At 40.5% G+C, this 16,814-nt stretch overlaps 1 protein-coding gene across 1 annotated transcript in view; it reads left to right on the top strand.

The window, feature by feature from the left end:
* The window catches only part of OXSR1 (oxidative stress responsive kinase 1), a 91,415-nt gene that overhangs the window by 58,302 nt on the left and 16,299 nt on the right, over positions 1–16,814 (top strand). Inside the window, exons 6-9 of the mRNA XM_065666877.1 lie at positions 8,567–8,676; positions 11,738–11,839; positions 14,173–14,306; positions 16,388–16,436. Coding sequence (XP_065522949.1) covers positions 8,567–8,676; positions 11,738–11,839; positions 14,173–14,306; positions 16,388–16,436 — 395 coding nt within the window. The remainder of the gene's footprint in view (positions 1–8,566; positions 8,677–11,737; positions 11,840–14,172; positions 14,307–16,387; positions 16,437–16,814) is intronic.

Raw genomic sequence — 16,814 nt, 5'->3', positions numbered from 1 at the left:
ATAAATAATTCATCTTGCAGCTGATGGAAAGTAGGGAGTGGCTTCTAAAATGCTCCAAGGAGCAAACTTTATACAGTGAAATACTACTTTTTTTTTCTTTTTTTTTTTTTTTTCTCCAAAATGGGGCTAAGTTATGGCTTGGATTTGTAATTGTATGGAGATTTAGCTGATGTTCTGGGACAGGCTGCAAATAGCTGTTACATTAGAGCAATGCACTGTTATTCCATGTGTTTCTGCCAGCCTAGCAGAAAGCTTCCAGTGTTCCTGTTCCACAAGGGTGCCAGGGCTTTGCTTTTTTTTAATTAAGGCTCACTGGTAGTAGGTACCTGTTCATGTATTTCTGCTGAATAATTCTTGGTTGATAAGTCAACCTTAAAACTACTTAATTTGTACAAATTTCAGAGGGTTTATGTTGTCTGGGATTTGTATGTGTTCCCCTGGACTGAACTGCCTGGTAGTGGTTTATATATGCAATGTTTAAATAATGAAATCATCTCTATGTATATCCTGCAAAAGCAACATCGTGAGATGTGCAGAGTTCCCTCTTCTGTACAAATACTTTCTTTGCACATGCAGAAGGCCTAACGCTGTAACTGTCTGTGAGACACAGCAGAGCAGCTCAACTCAACCAGGGTCAGCAAACTCACCACAGTGGCAGGAAGCACTTCCATTTCTGCAAACGCAGCTGATGACTTGGAAGAAACAAAAATAAATGGATGACTGAATACTAGAGAAGAACCTGACCTGGTCATAGCATGAGATTTTGTTTCTGTGGGAATTTCTGACGCTTCAGCTTCCTTTTTTCCTGACCCAGGATAGCAAAGCTTCCTGTGAATTTTTTGAGAAGAAAAAAATGCTGCAAGCAAGCCAGTCCCAATAAAGCAAGTTTTTTATTCCAGTGAGATCAAAGCACTTGCCTTTGACAATAACATTAATGCATATTATGAATAATTCTGTTGATTGTTGGGTGCTTCAGTTATCAGCTGGTTGACATTACTGCATTCCCATGGAACAATCATGTTTAAGTTCAGTTGGAAAGTTGCACCATGAGGAGAAAAAAGATTGACCAGTTGTGTAATAAAGCCTGAGGTTTAGAGTGGATGAAGCTACCTCCTTTGGAATAGCTGGTTTGGTGTACTTAAAAATATGCAGGTAGTGTAGTAGGAAAGAATAACTTCAATGCTTTTATAATGACTCTTTCCCTTTTGCCATCCCTCTATCAAAAACTGCTTGTGAACAGATGTTAGGAAGGTCTTATTCAGTGTTTGGCCTTTGCAACCTTGTGTTCCTGTGTGGAATATTGCTGGGCACAATGTTTCTTGTCTCAGAAGAAATGTAAATCTTAAATGTAAGGAATGTAAATCTCAAACTGAAAGACCTTTGAAGGAGATGAAAACCTCCAAAGCTTCTTTAAAGATTTAGAAAAAAATATTTAACCCTGTGTTGGAGGAAACCCCACTGCTGGCCTGTACCTGTACCTCCACAATACCCTTTCAGTTCTTAGAAGGGGCTTATAGAATGATGGAGAGAAACTTTTTAGCAGGGCCTGTTGTGATAGGATGAGGGGTGATGGTTTTAAGCTGAAAGAGGGGAGATTCAGGCTGGATGCGAGGAAGAAATTCTTTACAATGAGCGTGTTAACTGGCACAGGTTGTCCAGAGAGGTGGTGGATGCACCATCCCTGATGGCATTCAGGTCCAGGCTGGATGTGGTTCTGGGCAACCTGATCTAGTTGGAGATGTCCCTGGTCATTGCAGGGGGGTTGAACTAGATGAGCTTTGAAGCTCCCTTCCAAACCAAACTATTCTGTGAATCTATGATGTGTCAGTGAATTTAAGTACTTGGGAAACTTTGTCTGTAGAATTTATGGCAGTAATTTTGCTGCAGGATTATACTGTTCTAACCGAAGAAAACTAAAGCCTCTTTTGTTAATTTGGGCTGTGCAGTTCAGGTAAGGCTTAACAGAAAAGGCAGCCTGATGAAGGTGTGTCTGATGTTTCTCAGGTTGTGTTTGTTAACTCTGAGTTGGTTGCTGCTTGTCAGATGTCAAAGCTGCTCTGGGAGCACTGTGGGCAGAGGTGGATGCAGGTGAAGCAATGGAGGAGAAATCTGAGAGCTTGGAGGCATTTGCTTAGAAGTAGAAGTTCTAAAAATTCCTGTAATGGCCTGCACTAAGCCTAGCTTTAAACTCCTCCTGAAGTCTTAGGACTTGGTATTTTTACTCATGGCTCTATTTTTAACTGTGTAGTTCCTTTTGCTTTCAAAATGTGCATCCACTGAACCAAGGCATAAAATTGCTTTTAGGACATCCAGCTGACCAGCGAGACCTAAACTCAGGCTGTTTTTCTTCTAGCTTGACTTTTCTTTTTTCTTACCCCCCCACCCCCCAGGGGCACTGGATTGAGCCTGTGGCTTGGCATCGAGTTCTTGGAGCCTGTTACAATTCGGAGGGTATCGCTTTCTCAGCTTGAAGTCTTTTCCTGCACATTGAATTAATCTATCTTTTGGATAGAGCAGGGCTCTTTTCCAGATACCATTGTTCTGGGCCTGCTGACGGTGGTTACAATGTAAATTGAGATAGCAATGTTCTTTCGTGTTCCAGCCTTTCCGTGGCAATTATTGTTTTATTATGTTATTTTGGTTTGGTTTTTTTTTTTGTTTTAATCAGAGCATAAAACCTTTTTGCCCTGGCATTTATAAGCTCCCTGGAGTCTAAGAGCTGCACAGGTAAAAGCAGTCTTTGTCAGCATAAACTGCATCAGCACCAGTGTTGCTGCATAAACTAGATGTCTTGCAGTAAGCGAGGCTTAGTATTCAGTTTATTTAACTGCGCTGGCCATATAAAATACTGTGAAATGAAGTGAGAGTGTTGACAGACTGGGAAGAGGTGGGAGAGGTTGGGGGGAAAACTCTATCAGAGTGCACAAGAATGGCTTGATAAACACCATGCTCTGATATTAGCGTCCTAACGAGACAAATGTGTTTTGTTTATTTTCCCTGTTTCTATCCACTGAGATTGATGCTGTCACCTACCTCTGTGATTGAGCATGAAGAAGCACAAGTGCCTGCTGAAAGCTGAAAGGTGCATGTCCCTCCATGTGTGGGATTTTGCTGTTGTAGGGACAATAGCATGGTATCTTCGGGTTTTAAACTGGTCAGGATGATGAACATGTACTCTGAGGTGCTCGGTGTGCCTGCCATGCCCTGGGCAGGCTGTGTTGCCAAGCAGTTGAAGTAGATTGAGATTTGACAAAGTCACTCAGGACTTGCTAATTGATACTGGGCAAATTGCCTAACCCCTCTCACTTTATCTATTTATAAAATGGGGATAGTTAAGGCCAGGCAAAACTTGTGTAACTGAATTTGTGTAACTTTCCACAAATCCATGCCAGCTTGTCACTGGTTCACTGTGTTCCTGACTGCTCTTAATTCCTTGTACTAAAATAGTGTGCCACATAAACACCAAGCTATGATGCGGCAGTGTCATTCCCCCAGTTTCCCTTAAGAAACACTACATTTGGGAGATTAAATTGCTTTAACAAGGGGCAAGGCACAAATGTAACTTGGGGAAGGGAGAGCTGATTGCAGAGCTGACTTGAACAGCCATTGTCACGAACACATCTGAGCTGCTTCTCTCTTTCAAAAAAGGGGCAAAACTGTTTTTTCTTTGTGGTTGTAGAAAGTTTTGGTGTCTCCTTTGCAGCAATGTGATGTGAAGTAACTTATTATTTGTGCCGCTTGTAACATCTCCTTTTCCTGAAGAGATGTTGCACTATTTGTTTGTTGAAATCACTTGCAAACTTCTCCAAGGAAGGTAGCTTCACCCAGCCTGGGCTTTGTCATCGTCAAGTTACTTTGTGCTGTATTCGTGTATCTTTATTAGCATGCTGTTGGGCTCAGTTTCAGATGTAATCATTGTGTTTACTCACCAGAGGGATTTCCTACATTCTTTATGTGCATTGACATTATTGCAAAAAGGCTAAAGTTGCAATAAAGCTGCTATTCTGCATGTGAATTGGTGAGAAATGCATATGACTGTAGAGATCTGCCTTTCCAATGAGAATTTAGGAGAACAAATATGTATTTATAGATCCAGTACCACTGTAGTCTTTAAAATGAAAGAGGTTTCTGATACTTGTTCTTCACTAATCTTCCTTTTCTCTGGTGTCTTACCACCTGCTGCCTTCTCAGCACAAAATTACTATTTGCCACTGCGTTCTTCCTGTCAGGGTTTATTCATCTTCAGTGCTCTAAAAGCTCTAAGCTTTGCAGAAAAACCCTAAGTACAACTGCAGATATTTTCTGATGATGAACAACTGAACAAGAAGCAAGGTGACCAGTGAAAATTACACTTAGTGCTGTCTTCTGAAATAGATTTATTTTCACTTGAGGGGGAATAATATCTTGGCTTCCCAAGTTCAAAATCAACTCCAAGAGGTTCGAAGTCAAGATTGAGCCACTTTGAAGTTCTGCCCCCATTGAAGTTGGGAACTGCTTTAGGGTCTGATCCAAACCCACCAAATTCTGTTAGCATCCTTTCTGATGTCAGCAGGCTTTGGTCCTGGCTTCTCATTAGTGCACATTCTTTCCCTTGTGCCTACCTTGTAACAGATACTTAGGCTTTTTAGGGTGACGGTAATGTTATACAAGATGGCCAAGGAGGAGTGTTTTTTAAAGGCTGACTTCTAGAACTGAATAAAACAATCTAGCATATGGTACTGTAGAAATGTATCTTCCTGAGGAACACAGCAAGGGTGCCTGTAGTGATGTGGTCCTGCCACAGCATTCTTGCATTGGCAAGTTTAGACTGGCTCTTTATTTCTGTAATACAAAATAAGAGATTTTCTTTTCAGCTTTTGCATTTCATGAGTGGCCAGAACAGTTTTCAAGTTTGACAGCTTGGATACTTTAGTAGCAAGAATTGTTGCCTAATACCATGTTTTTTCAGACACTAGCCTCCAACTTCATTGCCTCTGTAGAGTGGTAGAATATGTGGTTTGCAACACATGATCTTTCTGCTGAAAACTGGACATATTTTCTGCAGAGCCTGCATCAGCAGAACTGTCATTTCCATTCTGGGCTGTGCTGTGATGTGAGAGTCTGGAGAAATATATATATATATTTTTTTTTTTTTTTTTTTAAGAAGTCTTTGGTAGGTACTGCTGAAACAAGTCCAGTAGATGAATCTTCTCTACATTTCTTCAGAAAATGATAAAAGAAATGATCTTTTCATCCAGACATCCTGGAGACTTATTTGCAAGCAGACTGCTGGAGATCTATAATTTTTGAGTTTTGGAGTATCTGACAGTTGTTGGATTCCCAGCAGTGGTGGTTTCTGGTATTGCAAGCCAGGTCCAAGCATTTCCAATTCCTCTTGGTTTCTGGTGATACAGTCCTTTCCAGTTGTCACTGTAGTGAGCTGATACAAAGTACAAACTGTCTAAGAAGAGTAGAAATGTAAACACTTCTGAGCTGTCTGACCTCTTGAATTTCATTACTTTTGCCATTTTCTAGAGTTAAATTTATTTGCAGTAACTTAGTTCTGTTCTAGGCTTTCTGATGGTAGTTAACAGTGTCAGAGTGAACGAGATGCAGATCTTACAAACTGCTCAGCAATAGCAATTGAACCATAACTTGTGGTTTGTATTTTACTTTATTGCTTTACAGATATTTCTTGAGAGCAGGCATATTCTTAATAGGTGGGACTTGGATAAAGGTGAGTAAGATGACATTTGAGAAGATGGTTTCAGTCATTCCTCACAGCAGAGTGTTGCAGGCTGGTTGTGCCTGTTTTAAGCCACTGGAAACGAGGGAAATTGTTTGGGAAAACATTGAATAAATCAACCATGTGAAAGAATAAAACTGAATTCCATTTAAGCTTTCTGCTGACTTCAGATGGCAGACGTTAGGGGCACAATTTCCAACTGGAATTATAAACCCACATTTGATGTGAAATGTGCTGAATGATCTGTGTTCCGTGTAACGGACTTGTGTTTTTACTGCTGGAATGCTTTTGCTTTGAATAGCATTTCCTTTACCCTCAAAATGACTACATGGAAATTTGAGGTAAGATAATATACACAAGTTCAAATACAGCACATCACAATAATATGCTGATGGCATTTGGACAAGTTTCTATTAGTATTGTCTTTTATAAAAGAACTTCTAATTGCTCTTGTGTTTAGAACAATAGGTCTTGTGAGACTTCCTCTAATGAGCAGTAAAATGCAAGTAAATTTACTCTGAACTTTTTAGGAAGCTCATTCAGTTTTCTGGGAAAAGCAAGGATGGGGGATATGCACTTGGAAGATCTCTTGGAAAGCAAACTTGCTGTTGCAAAATGCAGGTTTCCACAAGAATACAGTTGCAGTGCTGATGGGGATGGTGATCCATCTAGATGTGGTAAAACTTCAAGGTTAACAGGAAGACAAGATGCCTCCAGGAACACAGAAGAGAACAGAACAGCACATCTGGAAGAAGCTGAAATCCTAGTGATAAACATTTGCGAGTGCTTGTTTTAGCCCAGTGATTTCTGTGCAGCTTTCTTTAATGTCAACTTTCAGTTATCCATGTCTCGTATGTTAGCGAGCACTAAGATTCCTGTCCTTGGAAGCCTCTAAGCTAAGTGAGCTGGAAGCTTTCAGCATCTTCTTCTGAGTGATAATTTCAGTGGAGTTTCTCAAATATTGGAAGACTGTGAGAAGGAAGTTCATTGCGCTGCTGCCATGATGCAGAGGAGAGCTTGAAGTGTCCTCACATGGATGCCATTGCTTGCAAATTGTAAAGAGGGATCATAGAATCATAGAATAGTTTGGATTGAAAGGGGACCTTACAGATCATCTAGTTCCAGTCTTCCTGCCACAGGCAGGGACACCTTCCACTAGACCAGGTTGTTCAAAGCCCCAACCAACTTTGCAGCTGATTCCACAGTTAGGATAACATCCTTAAGCTATGGAGTAATTCCATGGCTTTTTGGAGTAAGACTTTTGCATTTGCAGTTAACTAATGCCAGCTGAGTTTCAAAAATTTTCAAACAAGAATTCCAAACTGTTGCAGTCAGGTGTTCCATTTTTATGTAAAATAGCCCTTGAATTTCAGAGACTTGCCCTCCAAGCCTGTCATCAATCTCAAAAATGGCACTCAGGGCTTTGTTTGTACTGTGTTTAAAAAAGTGTGTGTGTGTGAATAAAATTGAGTTATGGAGAACAACCTATTGCAGGTCTCTAAATGGGCAATACATAAGCAATGTAGTTTGGAGACAACTGGAAAGAAATGCTGTGTTTACGGTTTCCTTTTCACCTGCTTTATTTATTCCTTTTTCTCTAAGGAAAGTCTGTCATCCTCTCTTGAATGACTTGGTTGCCAAATCTTCTGTAATACTGTCTCTGAACAAACATAGTGTATGCCATTGCTATAACTGCACACTACTGCTGCTGTTCACAGATCCTGTTATCCATAACATTCTTAATTGTATGAAACATCAGTGTCATCTTTGAAAGCATAGTTTTCATGTAAAAGAATGATTCAATAGAATTATCAGGGAGTGTGTGGGGCATCCTTCAGGTTGTGAAAGATGCTTCACATGGGGGTAACACTGTACAGGGTGTGAATGCCTGTCTGCAAGGCTACCCCTAGGATGGTCAGGCTGGTTAGTGGCATGTGCTGCTTGGTTCAATAACTGCTGTATCACTGGGAGCCAGTCCAAGTTCCTAGTAAAGCACTGAGCATTTCAGCAGTTGAAGATCACCAAACGAAGTATATTCTCATGATAAAGCATCCAGAATAAGGGGTTGCAGTCTGCAAGATGTAGTTAGGACAGTTAATGTTATAAAGTCTAGTAACTTTTCATGTACCAGATTTCATTGCTGCAATTAGGAGAGAGACTTTTTACAAGGGCATGTACAAGACAGGGGAGGGGAATGGCTTTAAACTGACAGAGGGGAGATTAAAGTTAGATATTAGGAAGAAATTCTTCCCTGTAAGGGTGGTGAGGCCCTGGCACAGGTTGCCCAGAGAAGCTGTGGCTGCCCCATCCCTGGAATTGTTCAAGGCCAGGTTGGATGGGGCTTTGAGTAACCTGGTCTGGTGGAAGGTGTCCCTGCCCATGGCAGTGGGTTGGAATCTGCAAGGTCCATTCCAACCCAATCCATTTTAGGATTCTGTGAGTTCTTAACACGATGCTAATTGGAGTTCAGTTAATACCTGTTCTGTATTTACACAAATGTGAATAAAGCACTGGCTGTCAGAGGCAAGCTTGTACAGTTAGCAGGTCTGCTGGAGGAGTGCGGGTGCACTATAATGCGACCAGTGGGCCATAATGGAAAGTGGAATTTTCCTCTCTGTCAGTCAGCACTAAGAGCTCTGCTGTCCCCAGTAATTAAATGGGGGACTACAGGGTGTTCATGTACCAGCACTCTTGATCATTCTTTGTTTATTAGGAAGCTCTTCATGCAAAACTGTATGGTCTAGTACTTAATAGGTGGCTGGGAACATGAAAGGAAAGAGGGGGCAACTCTTCAATTTGCTTGGGATGTGTTCCTAATAAAATCTATTGTTTTCTTTTCAGACTTTGGCGTTAGTGCATTCCTGGCCACTGGTGGTGACATTACCAGGAATAAAGTCAGGAAAACTTTTGTGGGCACACCTTGCTGGATGGCACCAGAAGTTATGGAACAGGTGAATTGATTTTCCTAGTATCCTCTTACCTGATGCTGGAATTCCCTGTTGTCAGCAACGGCCATATTTACTTCAAACTAAAATGGTTATTTGGCATTCTGTAAGGCTTTCTTAAAGCTGCAGGATTTTTGATTTGCCTATTGCAGCCAGAAATATGAAGTGTTCAGTAGATTTTTACCCTGCTGCTTCTCTTCAGGCTCCTGCCTAAGGTGAGATTGAGGCAACTCTGCTGTTGCATAAAGAAGACTAATGTGCCTCTCCCTCTCCATAAACGTGAAGTAGAATATAAACAGTTTCACATGTGGTAAATCTGCATGTATACAGCTTGGTAATGTGGTCTTCTGCATTTTAGAATTTGGGTGGCCAATTGCAACATGTCAGAGTGGGGGGTTATTACTGTAAAATAACATGCACTTGGCTTTATTCAGGTTTTTAGTTTCTCTTGGCTTCTGAGTATCCATACAGCAAATGCTGAGGGATGCTTTTCCCCTTCCTCCTCTGCTCTTTTGGCTAGCTTTTGGCTCTTTTTGTTCACTCTAATTCCTTACAAAAGTACTTGGGGAGCACATTTCTATTAAGTCACACCTGCCTTATTGCTTCTCACCCTGCTGTTCACAACAAAATATTTTGAAACTTAGAAGTAACTTGGATAAGACCCCTTCTATATATATATATATGTCTAAAATGAAATACAGCTAAAACAGTGGTTGGACTTTAGTACATTTTCTCTATGTCCAAAACTTCTTGAGGGATTCAGATGATTTTGGGGTAGCTTAAATATACTGTCGATGAAAGGCATTCTCAGTATTTGGTGTCTTGAGTAGCTCCCCATGGTGGCATTGAGGGGTCGGTGCATTATAGCACTCCTACAACCTCCTCAGAGTACAGGTCTAACACTGTAGAGGACAAGACATGCTCCCCAGGTCAAGAGCTGTCTTTGCAGACTTGCTTCTGAACTGCTTTGCTGTTATATTCTTCTGGATTTACATTGACTTAAAAATAAATGAAAATACAGTACTCAGTGTACCTAAAATCAGGTCATGGTTGTCCCTTGCTAATCTGTCCTTTGTGTCCTGGCTTGGTGCAGAGGGCACAGCAGACTGGCCAGAACCTAATTGTGCTTCTCCAGGCTCATTAAAGTTAGGGTGGCTGCAATCTTCAGAACAGGGGAAAAAAAGAGTTCTTAAGGAGGGTGCTAAAGAGGGTAAATAAAGGTTTCAGTGACAAAGCAGGGGTTCTTGATGCAGCAGGTGTATTTCCAAAGGAGGCAGATTTTCTAGGAAGTCCAGTACTACTATGCAGGCCATACACATCTAACTTCCTGCAAGTATTAAAGTGGTAAGGTGGATGCTGATGTGAAATCCTTCACTGTCCGTTTATATCATCTTGCTGTTTTCCAGCAGAAAACACTTCTGAACCACTATATCCAACCCAGGATAAAGGACAAAGGGGTTGCTGTAGGTTAGCCTTCAATATGTAGATACTATCAACTCAATTCTATCTGGTTTACTTCAACATCAAGTTCCTTTACTATTTCAATACATGATAGCCTGGGATTGTCTTTTAGTGTATGTTCACTTGGCAGATATATGGCAAAAAAAAGTTGATGAGAAAAAGAAATGTTGTTGACATAAACTAACTGCAAGATGGTGACTAATATGAATTGGGCAGATGTCAAGGAGAACTGCTGTAGACAGCTTTGAACTTCATAGCTTTCATTTACAAAAAGGATTATATGGTATAATAAACCCCCCACATCAAACATAGGGAATGGGGAGTTGAAGAGCATATAGATGAGCTGCAACACTGAGAGATAAAGCTAAGAAATATCCCAAAGTTATTTTCAAAACATAAAAAGTAGTGTGAGGGTAGGGAAGAACCCCACCCTTACAGCATATTTCTTCCTGCACTGTGTTCCTTTAAACTGTACTATTTTGCTATACTATATTGTTTAGTTAACTGACTTGAAGTCTCATGGTATAGCATCCATAAATCATGGCATCCATAAACTGACTTCAGGAAACTTTTTAGACTTTTAAGGCTCATGAAAATGATACAAGATATAAACTCCTATTGCTATAATAAATTTCAGTTCAACTATAGTATCGTATAAAAAATAGTGCAAGAGGGGTTTTTGTTTGTTTGCCAAAATTCAAGATCATCTTAAAGGTAGCTTCGGGAATGTTTTTGGCTTCCTCACAATGAGCATTTTTCTAAGGCTTGTTAGGCTAGCTGAACACAATATCCTTATTAGCTTTGCTCTGATTTCAATATTTTTCCATAGTCTAGCGAGAAGAAATACAAACCATTCTAAGCAGCCAAAACGCTTTGATTTTTGTAGCTGCTCTCGAAGTTAGTACATAATGTCTCTCCCCTGCAGCGGACAAAGCAAGTGCCAAAATATTACCTAATGATAATGAGGAAGTAACCGCTTTGGCGTATGAAATATTTTTTCCTGTGCATGAGGGGAAGTAAACACTATGAATTTTCCTCAACAAGTCTGTGTTTAATGTCAAGTGCAGAAGCTACTATTAATTAGTGGAGGGAAATATTAGTCTATGGACAGGAATAAGGGGCTTTTACTGAGCTGATGTGTACTGAAGTTTCAGGATTGAGCATGTTTACAGTCAGATTGATTAAGCGGTTGACTAAAAGCGTAGTGAGGCGTATGTCCCCAGGGGATAACAGTCCATCTATTAACCATGGGAGTTTCATTATGCTGTTTAATAACTCTCTCTGTCCTTTGTGTGGAAGTCAGAGCCTGGGCTAAACCAGTGTCTCTTTGTGTTCTACACATGGAGAGGTTTATGGCAAAGCAGTTATAGTTGTACAGTCTATACCCATAATTTTTATCAAACTATGATTTCTAAACCACCTCCTTTAAGGTATAAGGGGCTGAGGGGAGAGGAGAGAGAAAACATTCTTTCCATCTCTTTAACACTAGTGCTTCCTTTCCTGGAAAGGAAGGAAAGGGTGGAAGGATGTGTAATATGCTAAGGAAAGGGATTACAGTGTAGGATAGCAAGAGAGACACATGCTAACATCCTCTAATATTTTTCAGGTCAGAGGATATGATTTCAAGGCAGACATCTGGAGCTTTGGGATCACTGCTATCGAACTGGCTACAGGGGCAGCTCCTTACCATAAATATCCACCGATGAAGGTGAGCAGGTCTCCAGATAATTGTGCAAGATAAAGGATCAGTGTGTTCTGTGGGTGTTTCCAAGAATCTGACTAGCATGCTCTGTTGAAGGGTTTGTCCTCTTAACTTGCACTTGTGGGTCACGATGTTCATGGATTTCCCTGAAGTCACCTTTTAAAAGTATGTCTCTTAATCAGCATGGTCTGAAACTGCCGAATTCTTGTTTAGATCCCGAGTCTTGCCAGGGACACCATTCTTGAGGTGTGTTTTAATCCTGGAGCCTCTGAAGGCAGCAGATGTTTTTAGGACTATAAATAATGATTCAGAGCACGTTACCTGGCAAGCAGTGACACTGGTATGGTGAACTATTCCATCTCCTGCACTGATAAACTTTCCTGGTATCTCTCAGAAGTCTTGTCACCAGTTATCCAAAAGAATGTCATTTGTTTAATGCCAACACAGTCCTATCAATCACTGAACCAGTGGAAAGTACCACATCAGTATGAAATGGTGTGGTATTGGCAACATTAATATTTTATTGAACTTGAGGTGGAGGATCAAACAGAAGGGGGTATAGAGCCCATGCAGTAACCTCATCGCATATGGTTAGGCTAGTTACCTGGGATATGAGGCCTATGAGTGCTAAGTCCTTCAACTTTAGGTATATCATGGGACAACAAGCTTTCCTTTTCTGAGTCTTTTGACTGCAGTGGTGCTATGCAAGTTGGGTGTTACCTCGCTAGGTGCATCCCCTCCCACCCTGTAATTACAGTAGCATTTGGGAATCCAGGAGCTCCTAACTCATTAGAACATGCATATCCATATATTGCTTTAAATGCCATGGTTTTGCACTGGCTTGTCTCTTGTAGAACACAAGTAATTTTAAGATTTATGTCATCTCTGTGCAGGGACTAGTGAGTAGCTGAGTGGTTTAGAAATGCCATTGAAGTTTGTAACATCAGCGATCGTGGCGTAGCAGTGAGGAGTTCATGGAAATGTGTTGCCAATTTAGCTGTTGCTGTTTGCATTGATACATCCTTCTGTGCTGTGATTATTGTTAGCCTTTTGCAGTAGCTTCTGCAAGCTCTACTTCTGTTCATTGTGTTTTGAATGCATGGGTTGTAGCTCTAAATACAAAGATTGCCTATTTGGTATGGTGTGTTGTCATATAGTAGCTATTATAGTAGCTATAGTAGCTAGAATTATGGATCTGTAGCTCTGTTAGCTAAGGGTTCCAGTCATACAGCCTGCAGGAGGACTTCTGTGTTTTATTTATCAAATGTAATTGTATTTCACTGCAGACTAATTTTGTTATGCAGCAAAATGACCTGTGCATTAAGTGACCCTCCAAAGGGGGGTGGAGGGGAGTGGGGAAAGCAGGGAATCCTGTCACAGACTGTATAATTTCAGCTAGATTGATGGGCTCTTACTGCCCTAAGCAATGTAGCTGTTGAAAGCTATTTAAATGTGCTGTGTGCTGCTTCCCTTTCTAAAAATAGATATTCATCTGTATGTAGGTGACAAGTGAAAATGTAAATGAGTAATTTTCTTCCTTTCCTTCAGAATATGTGAGTGGTTTGAAGGAAATAATCAGTTTGGCTTGATGGGTGCTTGTGTGAGAAATGTCTTCACCTGATGTCGTGTTGGTAACATGGAAGTGAACCCTCCTGTTTTTTTTATGTTGCCCTTCTGCTTTTTCATTAATTTGCCTTCTAGCTAAGAAATACCTACAGGGAGATCTAAAGAGAGCTTTTGAATCAAATCCCTTGCAGAAGTGCTTATCTTAAATAAAGAAGGCTGGTAGGAGTTCTGCTATGCTTACTCTTTAATCACACCAGGCAGTTCTGAAAGCACATCCCAGCCTTGTGTTTGGATTACAGATTACACTGTGGGCGAGGAGATGTGATGGAAAACAATAGCATAAATTGTTGAGTATAAATTAGCTGAGCTTCCAAAGGGGCGGGGGTGGAGGTAACTCTCTCTAGATCCTGTTGTACGAGTCTTGAACCTCTCAGCTGACAGTCGGAATTTGCAGAGGTGTAAAGGTTTTGAAAACAACAGTTTCTACAAAGCTAGTGAATGTGGGAAGTGGAGGGAAGAGGAGAGACTCTGTAATTGCCTTGAGGAAAGTGTAGGTGAGTTTTTACTGTCTAATGAATGCGAGACACGAGACACAGTCTAAGTTGTAAGAACCTTCACTTTGAGCTCAGGCTGCCCTTGAGAGCCGTTGTAATGAAACAGTACTTGTCAACTCACATGCTTGACAGAAATGCTTGTCTACCATATAGTGTTCCCCAAATCTGTCTCATGAATGCCAAGAAAAATCTCACTGCCAATAGACATGATTCTTTCAGGTTTTAATGCTGACGCTACAGAATGATCCTCCATCCTTGGAAACTGGTGTGCAAGATAAGGAGATGTTGAAGAAGTATGGGAAATCATTTAGGAAGATGATTTCATCGTGCCTACAAAAAGACCCTGAAAAAAGGTAAGAAACAGGTAACACCAAAATCAATTAAAGCCACCCCAAAACCACCCCAAAACATCCTAAAACAAACCCACAAAACTCATTGTATTCCTTATTTTTTTAAGCCAGTACACTCTCTGCCTCTCTAGCCTTTCAGTTGCAATGATCACAGCAATCTTGCTGTGTGGCTGAAAATTCTTTTGGAGGTCCTTATTTTTATGCATAAATGCCTGGCATCATGCCTGTCCCAGGTCCACATCTTCCATTTGGGTTAATGAGAGTGCATCCCAGTCCACTGCGTGTGTAGTGCCATTTTTCCCCCTTCCCGCCTCGAGCAGGTGACAGCACTTCATGTTTTGTTCCTAGTCAAAATTGCTCTGTGTTTTACCCGTTGGGCAATATGTTTTATTTGTGAAGCTTCAGAAACAAGCTTTTAAAAATTTGTCAGTGCAAAGAAGGCTTTCAGTGTATTTTTGACTTGCTTAATTGTAAGTAATATTTGGTTTGGGGGTGGAAATCAGGAAAAACACTGACAAATACTACCAACATGTTTTCATTAATACAGGTTGCTTAAGTGACCCGATCACACTTTTTGTCTTCCGCATAACAGTAGTTTGGTTACTTTGTGATGTTAGAAATACTACCACAGGATAGCATTGTATCATGATGTTATTATGGCCTTGTTCAAAGCTGCACACGGGTCTGCTGTCTACAGCACTGTTTAAAACCCACAGGCTGTCACATAGGATAGCTCAGAGCTATTTCTGTGGAGGACAGTCATAGCATTTGCCAGCCTGTGAGGCTGTTTAAAAGAGTGTTCACCCTGCATTTAAAAAATATGAATTAAAACGCAAAGGTGAAGAAACAATCATCAGATCGCTTTTTATATCTCTTGGGTTTCTTTTTTTTTTTTTTTTTCCTCTCAGTAAGCAAACTAATTCTGGAAAGGAAAAAAGTCCCATTGTAAAACAGTAATAAAGACATTTTTCAGTTCCCACTTATGAAAGATTCAGGAACAAAGGCTTCTCGCACATCGTGAGATGGGATCTCTCTTTTACCAAGCTTTACACTTGAAATGTTTAATGACTCAGTGGAGTGCTTTATAAATGCTGATAGCAGGTTTTTTTTTTTCCCCCAAAATGATTTTTTTATTTTTTTTTCTTCTCTCCTTTCTAAAGCGTATCCTATCTCTGCAGGTTAGAGTATATGCTGATCAGAATTAACTATAATCAGTTTGCAGCATGGCATACCTCCCTTCTCAAGACCCACTGACGGCTACTGTCATCATCCTGACTGTGGGAGCAGGAGGTTGGCCCATAGAAAGCAGAATCAAATATGCATATTGTATCAGTTCTCAAAGAGGAGAATTTAGTGCAGTTTTTAATTCTTTTTGGGGCTCCCTTACTATAAAGTGAATGATTTTTGTTAGTCTAAGGCGAAGTAAACCCTGTAACAAATGGCCTTTGCAAGTCACTAATTAAACTCTGTTACTGTTAAAGCACAGTTTGCAGAGGGGGAAATGCTGTAACCCGGTACTTTCTCACATAGGTCTATGTCTTTAGAAAGCTCCTTCTAAACTCAAAACTGACTGAGGGATGTCTTTTACTTTCCAGTATTAGTCCTGAAATCTACCTTAAAGGGGGAAATAGTTGTTCCTTTTCTATTAGACAAAAGTTGGTTGTCCTGCCTGTGTTTGATAGAACTAATTACACAGGTAATCAAGTATCTCTGAAATAACTGTTACATGGTGAGTACTGCTGCCCTCCTGCTGTAGGTGATGATCCTTCAATTTTGAACAAGTTGTTTCTGTGATCCTATCAAACTGGCTCTAAGAGACTCAAGTTCAGCATCAAAATGGGAGCAACTTCTCCCCCCTGGCCAGAAGTTATTTACTGGTTTTGAACAGAATATGCAGTGAGTATTTAAGACTGCTGGTGTAAAATTTATTTGGAATAAACTGACTGATTTTTAGGGCAATTTTGCAGGAGAAGCTGATGCTGTTACAAGATGCCATGTTACAACAAGCTGCAGCAACCTGGAAGACCGTTGTGTTGAAAGGGAGCATTTATAATTGTCTTTTCTGCATCTGTTTTTATTGACAGACCGACAGCAGCAGAACTCTTAAGACACAAATTTTTCACGAAAGCAAAGGTAAGAAAACACTTCCTAAATTGATCTGTGCAGAGGCTGTGGAGAGGACTTTTCAGAAGTGTGATAGGTATGGTGACAGCTTTATTGGCATGAGCATGGGCTGTTTCACTTACGGCCAGCATAGCTGAGTGTATTGAATGGCTCATTGTGAACGAACAGAATGAAACCCCTCTTCTGTACCTCCTTGTGTATGCTGCTATTAAGAGAAATTATCTAGAAATTCTCAAACATTTAAATGTCTGTCAGTGGCTTTTGGGGTTTTTTCTTCTCTTTTAATGGTGCCATTCTGGCTGCCTCTCCAACCATAAAGGTCTCTGTGGCAGTAAACGTAACTTATATTTTAGTAAACTCTGTAATCAGTCTGTATGCAAAGCAGTG

Source organism: Lathamus discolor, chromosome 2, assembly GCF_037157495.1.
Source record: "Lathamus discolor isolate bLatDis1 chromosome 2, bLatDis1.hap1, whole genome shotgun sequence".
In the NCBI taxonomy this organism is placed as follows: domain Eukaryota; kingdom Metazoa; phylum Chordata; class Aves; order Psittaciformes; family Psittacidae; genus Lathamus; species Lathamus discolor.
The sequence above is the reverse complement of the archived record's forward strand: the minus strand, read 5'-3'. Positions and strand labels throughout refer to the sequence as shown.